The sequence below is a fragment of the Carcharodon carcharias genome, chromosome 13, assembly GCF_017639515.1.
Source record: "Carcharodon carcharias isolate sCarCar2 chromosome 13, sCarCar2.pri, whole genome shotgun sequence".
Lineage (NCBI taxonomy): Eukaryota > Metazoa > Chordata > Chondrichthyes > Lamniformes > Lamnidae > Carcharodon > Carcharodon carcharias.
The window spans coordinates 16,123,366-16,142,953 of record NC_054479.1 but is presented as its reverse complement, the minus strand read 5'-3'; the positions used below and the strand labels follow the sequence as shown (position 1 = coordinate 16,142,953).

Here is a 19,588-nt window from a genome sequence, read left to right as displayed (position 1 = left end):
CGAACATTTCTCTTTACCAGGCAAAAAAAAAATACTGAAAATGGGGAAAAAAGGCTGTTTGGCTGACAGGCAAGCATCATCCAATTGGATAATGAGTCTTTTTGCTTTCCAATTGGCATGGGAAGGCAGTGTGTCAGAAGGATGTGTGTGATGGGCGACTAATGGCAGGAGCGTGAGGGCAAGTCATGTGATGAAACCTCCAGGAATACATTTAATGACAATTGAAAACCCTACTGTTAACCTAGCATCCTTCATTCCTTTAGATGAGATGTTAACCATTTCTATACTAAAGATCCCATGGCATCATTCAGAAAAACTCAGAGTTCTCCTGGTGTCCCGGCCAACATTCTCCCCTCAACCAACACTATGGAAAACAAAATAAGTCTCATTTATCTCGCTGTTGGACATTGTGTGTAAAATGGCCATCATGTTTACCTACATAGCAGCACTTCAAGTACACTTTATATAAATACAAGTTCTTTATTTACAATAGATGCAGAAATCTTGAAGTAGTGCTGCCAAATAATACCCCCAGATTGGAATGTTGTATGGTGTTACGTAACTGAGAGGAAAGGGGGGAAAATATTGAAATGTCTTACCAAAAAAACCTGAGGCTGGCTCATGAGAATGTCCTACAATTAGGAAAACATCATTCCCAATGACATTTGCCAAATCCACCAAAAACCCATTTACAAACCCATACATTCTGAGCTAAGGAACAAAAAGGGTACAATTACATTGCACGGTGTCATCTATAGAACGCCAAATAGTGAGAAGGACGTAGAAGAACAAATCTGCAGGGAAATTACAGAGAGATGCAGGCATTATAGAGTAGTTATAATGGGTGATTTTAATTACCCGAATGTAGACAGGGTCAGTGGTAGTGTAAAGGGTTGAGAGGGGCAGAAGTTCCTCGATTGTGTTCAGGAGAATTTTATACAGCAGTATGTGTCCAACCCAACAAGAAAAGACACACTGTTGGACCTGGTTCTTGGGAATGAGGTGGGCCAAGTAGATCAAGTGTCAGTGGGGAACATTCAGGGGACAGTGATCATTGTATTGTGTGTTTTAGGATGATGATAGAAAAGGACGATAGGCAATCCAGAGTAAGAATAATTAACTTGGTGAGAATAATCAACTTTGATGGGGCAAGAATGGAACTGGTCCAGATAGACTGGAATGAAAAATTGGCAGGAAACACTGTAGCTGAACAATAGGCTACCTTCAAAGAAGAATTGTTCGGGCACAGTCAAGGTATATTCTATCCAAAAGGAAAGGTAGGGCAAACAAGTCTAGAGTTCCCTGGATGAAAAAGGAGATAGAAATTAATATAAAGAGGAAAAAATGTGCGTATGACAGGTGTCAGGTAGAAAATACAACTGAGAACCAAGAGGAATACAGAAGGTTCAGAGGGGAGGTGAAAAAGCATATTAGAGAAGCGAAGAGGGATTATGAGAAAAGACTGGCAGCCAACATAAAGGGGAATCCCAAAGTCTTCTATAGGCATATAAATAATGAAAGGATGGTAAAAGGAGGAGTAGGGCCAATTAGGGACCTAAAAAGGAATTTAGACATGGGTGAAGGGGCCATGGCTGAGGTATTAAATGAATACTTCGCATCCATCTTTACCAAGGAGGTAGATGCTACCCAGGCCATGGTGACAGATGAGGAAACTCTGTCACTAGAAGGGTTCAAAATTGATAAGGAACAAGTGTTGAATAGACTGTCGGTGCTTAAAGTTGACAAGGCACTGGGACCAGATGAGATGCATCCAAGGGTGTTGAAGGAAGTGAGAGTAGAAGTTGCAGAGGCACTGGCCATAATTTTTCAGTCTTCCCTAGACTCAGGGGAGGTGCCAGAGGACTGGAGAGTTGGAAACATTAAGCCCTTGTTCAAAAGAGGTTGTAAGGATAAGCCCAGCAATTACAGACCAGTCAGTTTAACTTCAGTGGTGGGCAAGATTCTAGAAACAATTATTTGGGATAGAATTAGTAGTCACATGGAAAAACATGAGTTGATAAGGAAGAGCTAGCATGGATTTCTAAAACGAAATTTTGTTTAACTAACTTGCTGGAGTTTTTTGAGGAGATAACAGAAAAGGTCAATGAAGGTAATGCTGTTGATGTGGTGTGCATGGACTTTCAAAAGGCTTTTGATACAGTGCCACACAACAGACTTGTGAGAAAAGTTATTGATCATGGAATAAAAGGGACAGTAGCAATGTGGATACAAAATTGGCTGAAAAATAGAAAGCAGAGAGTAATAGTCAATGTATATATTTTGGGCTGGAGGAAGGTTTGTAGTAGAGTTCCCCGGTGTTGGTATTGGGACCCTTGCTTTTCCAGATATATATTAATGATCTAGGTCTTGGTGGGCAGCAGACAATTTCAAAGTTTCTGGATGATACAAAGCTTGGGAGTATTGTTAACTGTGAGGAGGATGGTGTGGAACATCAAGCATAGACAAGTTGGTGGAGTGGACAGATAGGTGGCAGATGAAGTTCAATGTGGAGAAGCGTGAGGTGATGCATTTTGTTAGGAAGAACATGGACAGACAATATAAAATAAGGGGTGAAATTTTGAAGGGAGTGCAGAAGCAAAAGGACCTGGATGTATATGTGCATAGATCATTGAAGGTGGCAGGACAGGTGGAGATATAAAACATATAGTATCCTGGGCTTTATTAATAGGGGCATAGAGTACAAGGACAAAGAGGTTATGCTGAATTTATATTAGACATTCATTAGACCTCAGCTGGAGTATTGTGAACAGTTCTGGGTGCCACATTATAGGAAGGATGTGAACACATTGCAGAGAGTGCAGAAGAGGTTTACAAGAAAGGTTCCAGGGATGAGAAACTACAGCTATGAGGCTACATTTGAGAGGTTGTGACTGTTCTCCTTGAAGAGAAAAAGGCTGAGAGGAGATTTTATAGAGATGTTGAAAATCATGAGGGGGCTAGACAGGGCAGAAAGGGAGAAGCTGTTCCCGCTTGTAAAAGGATCAAGAATGAGTGGGCACAGATTTAAAGAGATTTGCGACAGAAGCAAATGTGATGTGAGAAAAAACTCTTTCACACAACGAGTGGTTTGGGTCTGGAAAGCACTGCCTGGTGGTGATGGAGGCAGGTTCAATTGAAGCATTCAAGAGGGCATTAGATGATTATTTGAATAGAGACAATGTGCAGGGTTACAGGGAAAAGGCAGGGCAATGGCACTAGGTCATAATGCTCATTTGGGGAGGTGGTACAGACATGATGGGTTGAATGGCCTCCTTCTGTGCCATTAAAACTCTGTCAGTCTGTAATTCTGTAAATGAGACAGTTCACATCATCTTGTGGAAGTGATGCAAGGTCATATGACTATCACGATTGGGTTCTCTCTTGCAGTCTTGTGGCAAGGATAAAGACCCATTCTATATGTAGTTATTCTTTATTATGTTTTGAATAAAGCTGATGTTAAACCCCACCTCTGGAGACTGCAACCACAGTCATTAACAGCATCTCCAACACAAAAACATTAGGCCTTCCTGGAGATGCAGAGAATAAAACTACACAGGATTTAATTTCTCTCCATGAACTTCAACAGGATTTGCTAAATCATTGTTTCTGTTGTATGCACATACTGCTGTTCATGCATGTGGTCACTCACTCACAGTGCAAGTTTTTTTATTTTAATGGTCTTCTCCTGTAGACTAGATTTGTAACTTTGTTTGTGTTATAAGCTGATTTCAACTTCTTATTGACCAAAATGTTTGAGTGTAATTTGGGTGTGAAGTCATCACAAATGCACTTGGGCAAAAGAGGTGAGACTCCATGGAAACTGTCTGTCACTGAATCACACTGAGAAATGTGTGAAAATGTGCATGCAGTCCAAAGCTTCATCTTCAAACTCTTCCTCCCAACTAAAATGCTCTCAAGCTTCTTCCCCATCTCCTGCCCAGCATCAATTGTTACCTTCCTCTATCAGATTGTTAAGAGAAAACAAATAACTCCGTCAGCTCTGTGCCGATGTTGAAACCTAAGGGCATTCAGATGCTAGGAAGGTGAACTCGTCAGATACATGGATGGACAGTTTCCTTTGCCTTGGTGAGTGTGAACTGAAAGTGTAGTTTGGCTTCACCTGCATTGTATCATTCTCTGCAGGTATCAGTCCCGACTCTGATATAATAATGTTCTTGAGTAAGTTTGGAACAGGATTGAACTAATCCAGTCCATGCACCCTTTTCCTTCTTGGCAATGTTAGATGTGGATCGGTTGGTGACACTCTCGCCTCGAAGTCAGAAGTTCGTGGGTTCGAGTTCTACTCTAGAAGCTTGAGCACACAATCCAGGCTGACACCCCAGTGCAGTACTGAGGGAGCACTGCACTGTTGAAGGTGCTGTCTTTCGGATGAGATGCTAAATCGAGGCCCCACCTGCCCTCTCAGGTGGATGTAAAAGATCCCCAGGCACTATTTCAGAAAACAGCGGGAGAGTTCTCCCTCGTGTCTTGGCTAATATTTATCTCACAGCATACAGATCTCAAGCGAATTATCTGATCTGAGATTGTGGAAGGTGTTATATAAATCCAGGTATGTCTTTCTTTTTAAAAATGAAATTGTACTCAGTTGATGTTCGCCCATACTGATGCTGCACCATTGTACCTACCAGCTTCATACTTGTTGACTTCATCACAACAGTAAGTATAATCCGACTGATATTTCTTCTTCCCCCAACTTTTCATCCCCCCTAAATAAACCTATTCCTCCTGTCATCAGCCATGGTGCTCAAACCAGATGTTGGGACGCCAGAACTTCCAGAGGGCCAAGTTCGAATCCGTATTGAGAGTGACAACATGATCATAGTCACAGACGAGGAGCTTATTCATAAAGTGAGTATTCCTCAACTCCGGCATTTCTCTTTGTTTAGTTTTGTTTTTAAAGAGGGACATTATTTTTTTGTTCTCCCCAGTTTTCTCTCCTTCACAATTGAAGGCAGCTACTGGGAGGCCTGTGGCGCAGTGGGCATCATCCCTGTCTGTGAGCCAGGAGCTCTGGGTTCGAGTCCCATTCCAGGACTTGATGGATAAGGAAAGTGTATTCATAATGTAGCCAAATAGGTTGAGTATCAAGCTGTCAATCTTTCCAACACATGCTGATGGCAGGCGATAAGAATGGGAGAGATTCCTGGTTAACCATGGGATGGAAAGAACATTGGAACCTCTACCATCGCTATCCAAGCAATGACATGCATGTATAAGTGCTCATTGCCACGGAAACATGGACTTCTGGAGCGAACGGTAACACACTGCCACCATCTATAGGTCCAACTTGTAGGCCTGGTTTTGCTCTGTCATGTCAGCCAAATGCTGATTCTTCATGTGTGACCATGGCTAGCTGGTGCTGATGGGTTATTGAATTTAGAGGTTTTCATAGCTGAGCCTTTTTCAGTCCTTACCAGGTGTCTGGATAAGGGCAGTTTCTCAAAGCCCTTATTGAGTAAAGATCAATAATTGGAACTCTGGGTGATGTCTCTCACTCTCTTCCCATCACGGGACACTCAGGCTAACTGTGGTCCCCTGACTCTGATCAACAAACTCAGAGAGTGGGAACTGAACCTGAAAACAGGCTGGTGCCTGAGTTCCACTCAATAAGCTTGGTGGGGTTAGGGGTGGGGGAAGAATCCCTAGAGATTTTGGCGAACTTAAGCTGTGATGTGATGCCAATTTATGGCAATGCACTTCACTCACCAAACGTGGAGAATGACCCTTTAAATAGCTTTTTAAATGGCCAGAAATAATATATATTAAACTGAGTATGTAACTGCACTTTTGGTTAACTTCTACTTAAGGTGACCTTGCAGAAACTCTGGCTATTTAATGGGTATGTATATTGGATATTTATAGCTTTATGGGGCTAAAGCATATAGATCATGGATGCAAAATTTCTATTGGTAATCCTGCTTGAGTTGGTTTCTGAGACCTGGTGCTTATAGTCAGAGAGGACAGAGAAATACCTGGCCCCGGGGTTGTGGTGTGTGGTGTGGCCTCTTGGTTTGTAACATGACCATCAAATGGAGCAGAGGATTGTTATGAAACTATAGTTTATATCAAAAAATGATTTTTGTATTTATTTGTTGGAAACCCTGGATTGAATTGTAAAGAAGACTAAAGCCACATTCCAAGGGCTTGAAATCACAGTCAAAGATGGCTGCACATTTGCATCACTCTTCTTTCTACATTCTGAAGCCATTGAAATGGAGGCAACCTGTCTGAAAAGCATCAGCTGGAACAATTGTCTTGAAGGAGTATAAATGGGGGACATCTACTATCGCATTAGCAAAGCTCTCGGACAATCATCTGGGTACTCAACTGGGAGGAGACAAACCATTAGATATAATATGGAACCCTGGCTGAGAAAGGAATTCCCAGCCACGATCTAATCAAGTTACAACTGGAATTCACTAGCCATGACCATATTTGGATCACTGGACTGTGAGAGAGGGAAGGTTATGTGACAGGCCAACCCTTTGTGTGTTAATGCACCTGCTCTCTGCAGACCAGCTCAAGCAACTGAGATGCTGAAGGAGCAAGACCCTGAGTGTGTCTCCCCCACTCTCTTTTTCTCTCTCTCTCTCTCTCCAACGAACTTGGAAATTTTGAACCCTGCCTGTTGTTGTTAAATATCTATGTGCCATACACAGAGATTTTAACAAAAGCTCAACCCTGTGGCTGCCATTTTCCGAAGAACAGATAAATCACCCGTCTATATCTTTAAACCACCTTGACACCAACACTGAAGGATCACCAAGTTCAACCTGAAGCCAGCCAAGTCACCAACCTTCAAGAACTTTATACCTCTTTAACTTTACTGGACCACAAATTGCTTAATCTATTTCCCTCTCTGTCATCTATCAGTGTGTGCTTGTGAGTGTGCGCGTGTGTAAGTCAGAAAGGTGTTTTTATTATTTTTCATAGACTGAGTTGATTACAATCAAAACTACCCGCTTTCTTTCCAAAAAGCTTAGGAAAACCTGTTTGTGTGTGTCTTTTATTAGTCACAGCACATAAACAGTTAAACACTCGCTGAATTGGAAAGCATATCCTTTAAAAAAAAATCTCCTGTTGTGGTCAAATAAGGAGCGGAAGAAAAGGGGGCCATTCATACCCTCCTCACCCGATCTTAACAAGATGCAGAGAGGGGAGGGTTTGTGAAGGCGGAGGAAGAACAGGAGGAAGCAGGGAGGAGGCATTCTGGGCCCCTTGTAACTGGACGGGCTGCCGGACAGCACATTATTAGGATCTGCTTTCCTCATCTGACCCATTGTTCTTCATTCCCGACTGTTACATGCATCTGAGATGTCCCTTCATACTGTACCATTGACCACCAACCAACCATAAAAGCCAGCGACAGGAACCTTCACATGACATCTTTATCTGACAACATATCCAATTATACAAACAACAATGAACTACCCACCCTGGTGCATTCCCTGCCTTTGCTTGTCCTCACCCTCTGACACAGTGCTATCCCAGTGACTGAAGCCTGGCTGGTGAAAGGCTGCTGATTTCCACTCTTGGAGACGGCAGATGGCCTTGCAGGACGCTGTTGAGCAGCTCTGGGCCTTAAAAGTCTGACTTGGGACTGCACCACCTCAGCTTGGGTGGCAGCAGTCTGGGCTGGCTGGCTGGCTGATGGGCACTCTGGGGTGGCATCGGTGGGAGCATGAATGCTGGGCTCTGTGTGTTAAGGAACGCTGCAGGACGAATGATGGGGATGTGGAGTACTGAGCAGCTCGAGAGGATAGTGGTGCGGTGGATATGCGAGGCGATGTGAAGATGCATTCGCTAACCTTGAACGCACATTAAACGTCTCCTGGCACTGTTACTGTTGCCTGGTCCACGGAGCCAGACTTCAGGCACTGACCATCCCTGGCCACCTCATCCCTGGGATCATTCTCTGTGGAAACATGGCCCCTCTCCTCGCGTCCACTTTAGTGATAAGCACCTCCAGTGTGATATCATTGAATTTTGGACCTGTCTCCCTGGACTAATGCCCCACTTTTCTTCACCCTATGTCCTCAACTGTGATTTTTTTTCAGTTCTCCGGTGCAGCTTCCCTTTAAGAGGGACAGAGTGCCTTTAATTGCTGGGGACTAGCTGGAGCACCTGCTAGCCTCACAAGTTTCAAAGCTCTGTAAGTGTGTGTGTGCAATCAGTCATTTAAATAAGGAGGCAGCATGACAAGCCTCACCCAAAAAAACAGGCACACCAAACTTTAGCCCTGTATGTACCTACTTCCCACTGATCTCGGAATCACAGAAGCAGCGAATTGTTACAGAGTAGAAGAAGGCCATTTGGCCCATCGTGTCTGGGCCAACTCTCCGAATGAGAAATGCACCCAGTGCAATTGCCCCACCTTGTCCCCATAACCCTGCACATTCTTCCTTTTCCAATAATAATCCAATTCCCTTTTGAATCCTTTGATTGAACCTGCCTCCACCACACTCTCAGGCAGTGCATTCCAGTTTAACCACTCGCTGCGTGTAAAAGTTTCCCCTCATGTCACAATTATTTCTCCTGCCAATTACCTTAAATGCATGCCCTCCTGATCTCGGTCCTACCACCAATGGGAACAGTTTTTTCCACTGTCTAGCCTGCCCAGGTCCCTCAGGATCTATCAAATCTCCTCCCAACCTTCCCTTCACCAAGGAAATCAGTCCCAACTTCTCCAATCTATCTCTGTAACTGAAGCTCCTCATCCCTGGGATCATTCTTGTGAATCTGTTCCCTGATATCTTCACATCTTCTTAAAGTGTGGTGCCCAGGACTGGACATAGTTCTCCAGTGGAGGACTTATTTGGATCCATTGGCAAGATTTTCCCACAGGCTTTGGGACCCCAATGTCAGGATGAAATCGTGGTCCTGAGCCCACACTTGCTAATAGCATGACCGGCACAGCAATTTCACTGCATGTGTGGCCTCCTAATTGGCTGTCTCTGGATTCACCATCTAATTAAAGACAGCAGCCATAATCCTGATGCTGCCGATCCAATCAGAGGGCCAACAGCTCTGGAGCCCTCGGCAGCCTGACCAGGAGAGATGGACTCCGCTGAGGTAGGTCGGAACCATGAGGGTGCCTCAACATGGAGGAGCCTATGGCGAGGTAAGGGCAATGCAGGCAGGCCACTCCGGTTGGTCCACTGGGGCCTTGGGGAGGCCTCCCCTTTCCTGCAGTCCCGTCTTTGGGGGCACGGAGACTCTGCAGGGTGGGGGGCTGCCTCCATGAAGCGGGAAGCTTTCCCATGTGGCAGGAAGGCTGCTCTGCCACCTGTACAATGCCAGCGGGGCCTGAAGGATAATCCCTAAGGACGTCATTAATTATGGGCGGCCCACCTCCATTCAGTGGTCAGCCGAAGCACATCTGCTCCCTGCCGCTGCGAAAATTCCCTGGCGCCGGGAGTGCATCGGAGAGCCATGCCAATGTAGCTCCCTGCTATTGTCCCGGCCCTCCCACGCCATAGCCTGTCACCCCAGGCCCTGGAAAATCCTTCCCTTTTATTCCCACTCAAACGTACTGTTTTTGTGGGGATAGGATGGAGCAATATGTGTTTCACTTCTTTAGGCACAAGAAACAAAACTCCTCATTTAATGGGATTCGCAATCTACATTCAAAACCCCACAATGTTTGAAGTGATCTGACCTTCAAATGCTGAATGCTGTTTGTGCAGTGACAGATCTGCAGGTTTGAGCTCCACCTTGTGAAGTTATGACAGCACAGCACCAGTCTGCTTCTAGTTCATCCAAAACGTCTTTATATCTTGTATCCTTCATCTTGTGGGCTGCCACCTTTAGGTAGCCAGGCAACAATCTTTTAAATGGGCTTTAACCGGTGGGCTATACCAACCAAGGTTCAATGTTCATTCAAAGGGTTGCATGGGGTGTGTCACGCCCAGTACTGGCACGTCCTATTCTGAACTTCAAACTAATTTTACATTTTAAAAAAACTGGACAAAAAGGTTGGAATAGATGGCCGTCCAAGGTCACCTGACTTCTTTTGTGGATTAGAACCACAACCCTGTCTCAAGAGGGAACCAAAGAGCATTCTGGATTGATATGAGTCAATATCTTTCCCTGAAACCAATCATAAGGGTATTATTTGATTTGAATGGGTCATCGTAAAACAAAGACACTGCCTCAAGCCTTCTGAGGTGTTAGCTTACAACACAGGATGTGGAATCAACATGAACATCACACCTTATTTGGAAAAGACCTTGGACTTGTGAAAAGCCACATGGAGACGGCCATGTTTACTTTATCTGTTTAAAAGATCGTCTAGGAGCTGTGTGCAGGCAGTTCCACCAAAGCCATCAGAAGTATCAGTTCAACCAGACTCGGAATCTAGCTTTGAGACATCAGGCAGCCCGAAAACTTAACCTGTTCCAGGTTAAATTTCGCCAGAGAACCAACCTCCTTGATGCTCGACTGCAAGAAACCTCACAACCTGCTGTGAACCCTTTGCTTTACAAGACCCTCATTTCAACTTTAAATCATCGAATCCCTCCAAATGACCACAGGTTTGCCAAGGGAGAGACCAAACCTATTAAGTCAGAGACTGAGATAACTATAATCTGTAAAAGTGCATGACCCGTAAAACTTTAATCATTGTGTATGGGTGTGTGTGTGTGTGTGTGTGAATGAGACCACGTGTTGTGATGTTACCTTAATTTGGGGTAAGTGTATGAGAATAAATAGCCTTCTTTATTTTAAACTTCCCAAAATTTGCTGCTGCATCATTTAATTGGAATACACACTCCAAGGAAAGATACACCTCTTTCCAGACAAAACATGCTGATTACAGACTGTGCGAAAGCAAATATATTCTGCCCATGACAGGTTGTTGGATCTTAATAAATTAGTTTGAGTTGAAGTATTCCAGATCAGTTAAACAGAATGAAAAAGAATTAGCTGAGATAAGTGGACTGTTCGTATGGCGGAAGTTCTACAGCAGCAATGAGGTAATCAATGATCATGAAATGATCACAACCATCCATAAATATCACTTGTAAATAGTTTTTTCCATCTAATATGTGGTGGTATTTAATATATAACAGCATAGGAAATAAGAGCAGGAGTAGTCTATTGGGCCCCTTTGAGCCTGCTCCACCATTCAATAAGATCATGTCTCACCTGATTGTGGCCTCAGTTCCACTTTCCTACCTGTCCCCCATAACTCTTGACTCCCTTATTGATCAAAAATCTAACTCGACCTTGAATATATTCAACGATATGGCCCCCCGTGATTGCCTGGGAAAAGAATTCCAAACACCGATGATGCTCTGAGCGAGGAGATTCCTCCTCATCTCTGCCTTAACCTTGTAGTTTCTTTTATTTCAGGAAATTGAATGCAGCTGCTTTTTGTGACTTCCTTCAGTCAACCAAATCCATGCCGTTTTTCTCATTGTCTCTGCCCCAGACTAACCCATCCAAGCTGGATTACACCGAGGACCTTGCGCAGCTCATCAGCCTGAACGAGTCCAGTGTCCTCCATGTACTGCATCAGCGCTATGGGTCTCAGCTCATTCACACTAAGGCAGGCCCAAACCTCATCATCATCAGGCCCTCTAGCGTCGTTTCCAACTACTCAGGAAAGGTAACTGAGATTGAACAGAGTTGAGAGAGACCGTAAGATTTATCTGTTTGAGTAGACACTGATCAAACGGGAAATGTCACCACTGGGGTGGGGGGGAAGAAAATGGATAAATCTTTTATTGTTTGGAAAATAGAAATTTCCAGGAGTAATTTTTTGGAAAGGTGATAAACACTTGATGCAAAATAATTCACAATGTTGTGCTTAAAAATAAAAGAATTGGCTTGCATTTTTACTTGTCCCAAATTTCTGTGTTCCATTGGAGGCCCTGGTGTTCAGAGTATAGTCTGCTAAAATGTAGCTGTGCCAAAACTGAAGGCATTATTCTCCATGCTAGAGTTTGTTACTAGCGGCGAGGCCTATTTTCAGATCCCTGCCTCAGAAAGTTGTTGGAAAATCACCGGCGGCCCTGTTAGAGGGACAGGTTCTAGTATGACACCTCACGGTCTCTCACCCCCTCATCCATTCCAGAGGAGGTGTATGTGCCCTTCCCTTTAAAATGCTCAAAGAAAACAAGCTCTGGGGTGTTTCTGCCCTCTTTAAGATGCCTCCTGCTCTTACAGACACTACGGTGACACTGAGATTTGCCAAATGTCAGTGGTCTCCAGTGTGGCACAGCATCTAGAATGGATGCTCACCCAGGAAAAGATGTCAGGATCATGATCGGCTGAAGATGATGAGTGGAAGAGATACGCTGTGTGGGGGAATCCCTGCATGATAAGCCAAAAACACAATGACTAGGCTCTTTCATTGCTGAGCATATTACATTTACCAGGATACTGGGCAGGCAAGAGCACACCCAATGGATTGTGGGCAGTCAGCTGTGGGCAGTGAGTCTTCACACATGGCACAAGGCCTTGATACTGTCCTGAGAAAAAATATGTAACACCCCAAAATCTGACAACAGCACTTCTGCTATTGTGGAGTGATGGTGACTGAGTGATCACGTCACTAGACTAGTAATCCGGAGAGCCAGGGCTAATGCTCTGGGGACATGGGTTCAAGTCCCACCATGGCAGCTGCTGGAATTGAAATTCAATTAATCAATATGAATATAAGGCTAGTAACGGTAACAGTGACCATGACAACTGTCCTTGATTGTTGTAAAAACCCACCCTGATGCCCTTTATAGAAGGAAATTTGCCATTCTTAGCTGGGCTGGCCTACATGTGAATCCAGACCCTCTGCAATAGCCTAGTAAGGCACTCAGTTCACAAACAGTTAGGGATGGCAACACATGCTGGCCTTGCTGGCGCACTGGCCTAAGGGGTCTTTCACTTTCACTTTCTTTGTACGTCTAGCTATTCAAGGGTAAGAAGGATGGAATGCCTCCCCATATATACGCTGTGGCACAGAGGGCCTACTGGAACATGCTGATTCACCGAAAAGACCAGAGCATCATCCCCCTGGGATTGAGTGGTGCAGGAAAGACTACAAGCTGTCAATGTGCTCTTGAGTACATAGTTGGAACAGCTGGCAGTGTGGGCACGACAGTGACAGGTGAAAACTGATCTTCTAGCCTTTCCTGTTACAGCTGCATTGTCCCGCTTAAATTCCAAACCCTTTTATTACTGTGCTTGTGTTCAATTCTTTCTCTTGCCAATTTTCTTCTCATGCTAACCCTTCTGTCCCGAAGTGTTGACAGTGGTGTAGTGGTAATGGACTGGTAATCCAAAAGCCCAGACTAATGCTCTGGGGGTATGAGTTCAAATCCCACCACGGCAAATCCCACCACAATTAGGTTAATAAAATCTGGAATTAAAAGCTAGTGTCAATATTGGTAACCATGAAACTGTTGTTGATTGTTGTAAAAACACATCTGGTTCTCGAATGCCCTGAGGGAAGGAAATCTGCCATCTTTCCCTGGTCTGGCCTACATGTGACTCCAGACCCACAGCAATGTGGTTGACTCTTAACTGCCCTCTGAAATGGCCTAGCAAGCCATTCAGTTCAAGAGCAATTACGGATGGACAACAAATGCTGGCCTCGCCAGTAATGCCCACACACTATGAAAGTGTTATGGACAGGAGGGGGATCAATTTAATTTAAACAACCCTGATTTCTCTTCTCACCACCCATTCATAAACAGAAAGGTGCTTTTGATTTCTGATTTCCTCCTTTATAAGTGGTGGCATGTTTTCCCCAACCCTACAGTTTGGAGTGATCCAATCATTTATTAATAACCCCACAGCAAACTTGAGGTAAGGTAAAGTAAGAGGGTTGGTTTATTTTACACAAAACGCAGGAAGGGGTTTCACAACATCCGCCCCTGTTTGCACTCATACCATAAAAGAGGGATAAGGGCAAGAAAGGGGTACAGGTCAAGACTACGATAAAAATAAAAGCTGTGGTTTCGCATGAGTCCGGAGTCCAGGATCAAAAGTCTAATAGTGTATTCCTTCAGAGGTTAGCAGGCTGAAGCTGTGCAGGGTGATCCATCTTTCCAGAAGCTTGACATCCCCAATGGAAGAAGGCACTTGGAAATGAATGTGTCTTATAGGCACAGATACAGGAGTTCCAATGTTCAGTGGTTCACAGTGTAGATTAGGTACTTTACCTGGACAGAGCTCTTTCTGCTGCTACCTGTTAGATGGTAGAATGGTTCAGTTCCACACGGCAATATTACAGGTTCCAGCAGCTTGGGGGAGGTCATGTGATACACCTTCCACTTCCTCTCCTGGGTTTTGGACAAAGATTGTATTTTCCAAGGTCTGGAATCTTGAGGTATTCAATAGAGGAGTCAGGGCCCCTATTGTCCTTTGCAGACTGCTGTCTCCATTGGCCAGCTCTGCCTTAGAAATGTAAAGGGTGTTGGTGCATTTCTTTGGAATTTGATTTTTGGCAGTCACAGGGGGCATAAGTGTCTCTTTAAAGATAAAAAGGTCCTTGCTGTTTTTTGAAGGTTAGAAATTCCTCTGGCATAGTCATGGCTTGACAGGGTAAAGCTTCTGTCCATTAAAAAAATAATAACTTCATAGAGTAGCCAGGCTGACGTAAGTATATATATTTCCATTCCTGTCTTCTGGCCAGGACAAAAGAATACATTTTAAAAAAAAGATATTGGGGCCAAATCTTAACCAGGTCCAAAACTGGCATTGTGAATTAGTCTCCTGTTATAGACACTGCCCATTATCCCTTTGTTTTCTATTCTGGGTGGTCAATCCACAGTGCCAGTTATCTACCTGGTTGGCATGTTGAAAATCTACCCCACTAACACCTTGTGAGGTATTAGCCACCCACTAGTGCCTCACCTAAGTGATCATTATTGACATGCACCCTCGAATTAGCCTTGAATTTTCCTCTCAGATTTTTTTTCCCACTGGTAGAATTTTAGTGGAACAGGAACCCTGCCCACTCTGACCCCAGCCCGTTTTCCTGGGTCTGGGTCAATTACAGATGCAGAGTGGTTTTCCCCCACCGAGTACCTGTCGCACACCTGGCAAGGGTGGGATAGCTTTTCACAGGAGCAGACTGAGAAAGGTACCTTGGTTCTGAATGCCACATCTGCAGAGAAGCTGGCTGTTGGATGAGATAGGAATTGGCGAGGTCAAAATGGGGTATTTTTCTTTGATTAGGAGCTTCCTCACATCTTTCACTGCCACACTCCCTATGCCACTGTCTTCCTCCTTATCAAACACACAGAAATAGCAGTGTATGTACTTGGCCTGAGCTCTGATATCATTTGCAGATATTTTTCCATATGGTGTAAATGTGTTAACTTTTCCTCTTTTTAATATAAGGGATTGGTTGTTAGAGCGGATTTGAATTCAGCCCACCGCAGAGAGTTCCATCTTTAGCCAAAAGTACCCAAACTGCAATGATTTTGGAATCTCTCAATCCAGTGAAACCTTCACACAAAACTGGCAGCCTCGTCCCGGGTAGATTAGACCGGAAAGGATGGCTGGTGTCAGAAGGGGAAATGCCATTCGTGCCAATGATTAGGAAGACGTTATTAAGATGCACGAGGGGGAGATTTACTCCCGAGCAATTTTAGTGAAATGTGTTTATAAAGAACATGATTTTGCCACACAGAAAGAATCTTCCTGACTGTTGGGAGAAAGGTGAAGGATCTTTGCTGCGTCTGATATATGAAACCCGACCTGCATGCTGCAAGTAGCAATGTGAAAATTGCCAATTTTTCAAGTCACTAACCCAAGCAACCTCCAACTCAATGACCACAAAACTCAAACCCTTCTTTAAAAAAAAAGGACATTGTGTGACATGGATCTATAAGTGCCATGAAAATCTAAATTGTAAAATGTTAATTTGAATGTGTGTTTTTTTTCCCGATTTTTATTCAGTGGAGAAGATCCAGGCGATGTTCACCATTCTTCGAGCATTTGGCACCATGTCCACCCCACAGAATAACACCACAACGCGATTCTCCATGGTCATGTCCTTGGACTTCAATCAGGCTGGGCGTGTGTCTGCAGCTCACCTCCAGGTATTGTAAAGCTCTCAGTGGGGGAATACACAAGTAAGCTGGCCAGGGATACTGCCCTCTGATGGAGGGCAGCAGTTGGTAAAAAAAGAAGAACTGGGAAAACACTGCTGCCTCAAAAGCGTTTCACTGTTCATAACATCGCCGGATATTTTTCTAAGAGTGTCGAGGTCTGTGGTGGAAGATAAGGAGATTAAATACAGTAGAGGAGAAGACAAGTTAAATCAAGCAGTAGTTTGTAGGCAGAAGCAAGAAGTGATGGACGGAAGGAGTTCTGTGGTGCTGAAGAGTCAAGAAAGAATGAGCTGGGATTATACGATAATTTTAGGTACAGTGTGGATGAGTGAAGCTGTCGTGTTATTATAATAATATAATACCTTGGGCTTATTTACACTGCAAGACTCAAGGCACCAATCAATCATAGGGGGATTAGGTAAACACGTTGTGGGTTCATTTATTAAGACTAGGCACATGAGAACAGTTATAGATAGGTATAAAGCTTAAAGGTATCAGAGCTGGGTGTGTGCGCTCAGCTCAAGACAAAAAGTGGAACTAAGACTGGATCATATGACTCATTTCCCTCCTAGTGATGTCATGCTGATAGCTGATATTACAACACCCTCCTTTCTTTTTAAAGATACTGTCCCCCCTTCCAAAGAAGTATAACTTTTTCCTATACATGTTCATGTTTAGTTACCATCACATACATGCCTAGAACTGATGAATCTATGAGTTTCTAAAGCATAAAGCTAATCTGCTCATATTTCCAGATCTGGTGATGGTGACCTTGTCAGGACATTTCTTTAATTTCTCATGGTGATCTGTGAGATTTTCAGTCTTGGATGCTGTTCCTTGTTGTATTTGGGATTTTGTCCGAGATGCAGTAGGACTTAACACGGTTGAGGAGCTGGAATGGATCTGGTTTATCCTTGCTTATGCCTCACCATTATGCCAATGTGTGGAATGACTTCATAGGAGCTTGATTCTGAACAAAGTCTTGTCACCTCAGCTGATTACCATGGAACTTCTGTGGGATCCTGGATGTGGACTTGTTTTCCCAACTGTAAACTTGGCAATTCTGTACCTGCATTTTTATCATGCACGTTGGTCATCTTCTCTTCTCATCTTCTCTTGCAGTTTTAAAAGTTGCTCTCTAGTTTCTGAGAGAGTAGAATGGGTAAGAGTAGGCAAATTGGTACCCAGTGGTCTGCCAAACGTGAGCTCTGCTGGTGATGAATAGTTGCACTTGAAGGCGTTGCTCTCAGATGTAATATTGCGATGTGTAGATCTTACTTGGTCTGTCTACATTTGAGAATTAGGGATTTCACCGTGTGAACCATTCGTTCAACTAGGCTGTTAGATCTGGGATAATGAGGAGAAGTAGTGTGATCAATATTCCACTTCCCACATATATCTTGAAATGGCTTACCAATAAATTTCAGACGATTATCTATAATGATCTCTCCAGGCACGGCATAGCACTTAGATTGTGCGCAACAGTTATGCTTGACTATTGTACAATAGTAATTATAATAATGGGGCACTTGGTAACGTAGTCGATGATGACAAAGCAGTCAGTGCCATGGACATGAAAGAGGTTGGATGTGATTTTGGACAAAGGATGGGCTGACCTAGCATATGCTCTTGGCATGCCTCTCACTTCTTGACGATGATTTCAATGTAATTGTTCATACCCAGCCAATTAACTGTTTCTTTTGTGAGTCTTCTCCTCCAATTCTGTCCACGTGTGAGTCATAAATTTGTTGAAGAATATCTGGTTACAAAGATTTCAGTATGACAAATTGAAGAGGGTCCAGGAGAAGCCCTGGTAATCAACGGGGGCTCATGGGAAGCCCTAGTAATCGAAGAGGGCTCAAGAAAGCCCTGGAGATCCAAGAAGGCAGCCAAAGGTTGGTGACTCTGAGCTGTGGGCGATTTGGTCTTCCCCTGAGCCCTCTTCACTTAAAGTCTGCTCACCGCAGCCCTTTACCTATTTTATACTTAACTGGATCCTCTTCCTGTCTCTGTCCCCTGTCAGTGTCTCTTCATGGGACCTCTCCCTGCACCCCCCCCCACCCCCCCAACTCCCTTTGGGACCTCTCCCTGTCCACTCTCCCTTTGGGACATCTCCCTGTCCCCTGTCAGGGTCTTTCTCTGTCACCTCTCCCTGACCCCTCTCTCCCTCCCTGTCCCCTATTAGGGACACTTCTCCTCCAAGGCGCACCACTCTTGGTCACACGACCTGAGTTTTCTCGCCATTTTTTTTTTCCTGCACAGACGCAGTGGGCCCAAAGCACTGAGAAACTGTAGAACTGTGCGGGTGTAGCCCTGTTCCCGGTCTGCACAGGCGCGAGAGCTCCAAGGGTTTGGAGCAGTAGTGTTCTGCTTGGCGTGGCCTGGGAACTGAAGTTACACTTATGAGTTGGCGCCAGAGTGCGCACTCAGCAATCCAGAGGTATGGAGTCTTGGGAGATGACATTGAAACCCTGTGAGCTGGGCTGTTGTTGATGCCGTCTGAGTTGGAGCGAATTTTGGAGAGAATTCCCAGGTTAGATCTTCAAAGGTGAAGACTAGAATTCCTCGGGAAAGAGAGAGTTTCAGTGAGCTTGGTTAACTCTCAGTGTTACTCACATCTAGGTGGGTTGCTGAGAAATCCGTGGATGTTGGTTGCATTTGGCGCTTATTGTGCAGTGCGTTGTGATCAGCCACAGTTGACTTGTTAATTCACATGTACCTCATATTAACCCTGAATGTTAGAGTGGAAGATAGATATTGCAATTTGTTTTATCTTTCTGACCTTGGAGACTAAAGTTTATTTCTATTTGTTCAAAACCTATGGAATCTTGTGGCATTCTTCACTTAGCAAACAAACTTTCTCTACTTTAAACAAAAAGTTACTGGTCCCTAACCGAATCTTACCGTCAACTTGGGGGTCCGGTCGAGGATCATAACACTCCTGACATTTGGAGGCATTCAGCTGATTTTGGGTATAAACTGAATTCACGCCACAGTCTGTGTGGAGTCTGTTTTGTTTGGGATCATTGGCTCCTCTCTCGGTTTCTAAGCTACTAGTCTTGGATCAATAAATGTTAATCCACTGGGCTGGTGCAATACACACCTTGCTTAGCTTCACTGTTCTGGCTTAGTTTATTTTCCCACGTCAGTCTGGGTTAGTTAGTAGCCACTCCCACCTCTAGGGCAGAGGATTATGGGCTGAATTTTATGGCCCACCCCTCACCTCCACCGCTATATTTGAAGGTGGTGTAGGAGGGGCAATCAGGTTGGCTGGCAGCTCTCTAAGGTGGGACATCCCTGACGGGCACAAGTCCCACTCTTACATTAGTAAGGTTTCCCCCAGCACATTAGCGATTCAGGGCAGCTGGATTTCTGGTTGGTGAGGTGCCGACAGACTTTTAGCTCAGGGTTGGGGGCTCAGTTGGGGGAGGGTGTAATCTGTCCTCCATAAAACCCACCCCCAAGTATTTTAGATCCAGTCCAGACTTTGAGCACATATTCCATTC

General features: G+C 44.3%; 1 protein-coding gene across 4 annotated transcripts in view; it reads left to right on the top strand.

Moving 5' to 3' along the window:
* Positions 1 to 19,588, top strand: part of LOC121286299 (unconventional myosin-XVIIIb-like) — a 341,286-nt gene that overhangs the window by 52,902 nt on the left and 268,796 nt on the right. For all 4 annotated transcript variants that reach the window (XM_041203361.1, XM_041203360.1, XM_041203359.1 and 1 more), the window contains exons 4-7: positions 4,757 to 4,869; positions 11,453 to 11,629; positions 12,928 to 13,126; positions 15,928 to 16,070. In XM_041203361.1, the coding sequence (XP_041059295.1) occupies positions 4,757 to 4,869; positions 11,453 to 11,629; positions 12,928 to 13,126; positions 15,928 to 16,070 (632 nt within the window). The remainder of the gene's footprint in view (positions 1 to 4,756; positions 4,870 to 11,452; positions 11,630 to 12,927; positions 13,127 to 15,927; positions 16,071 to 19,588) is intronic.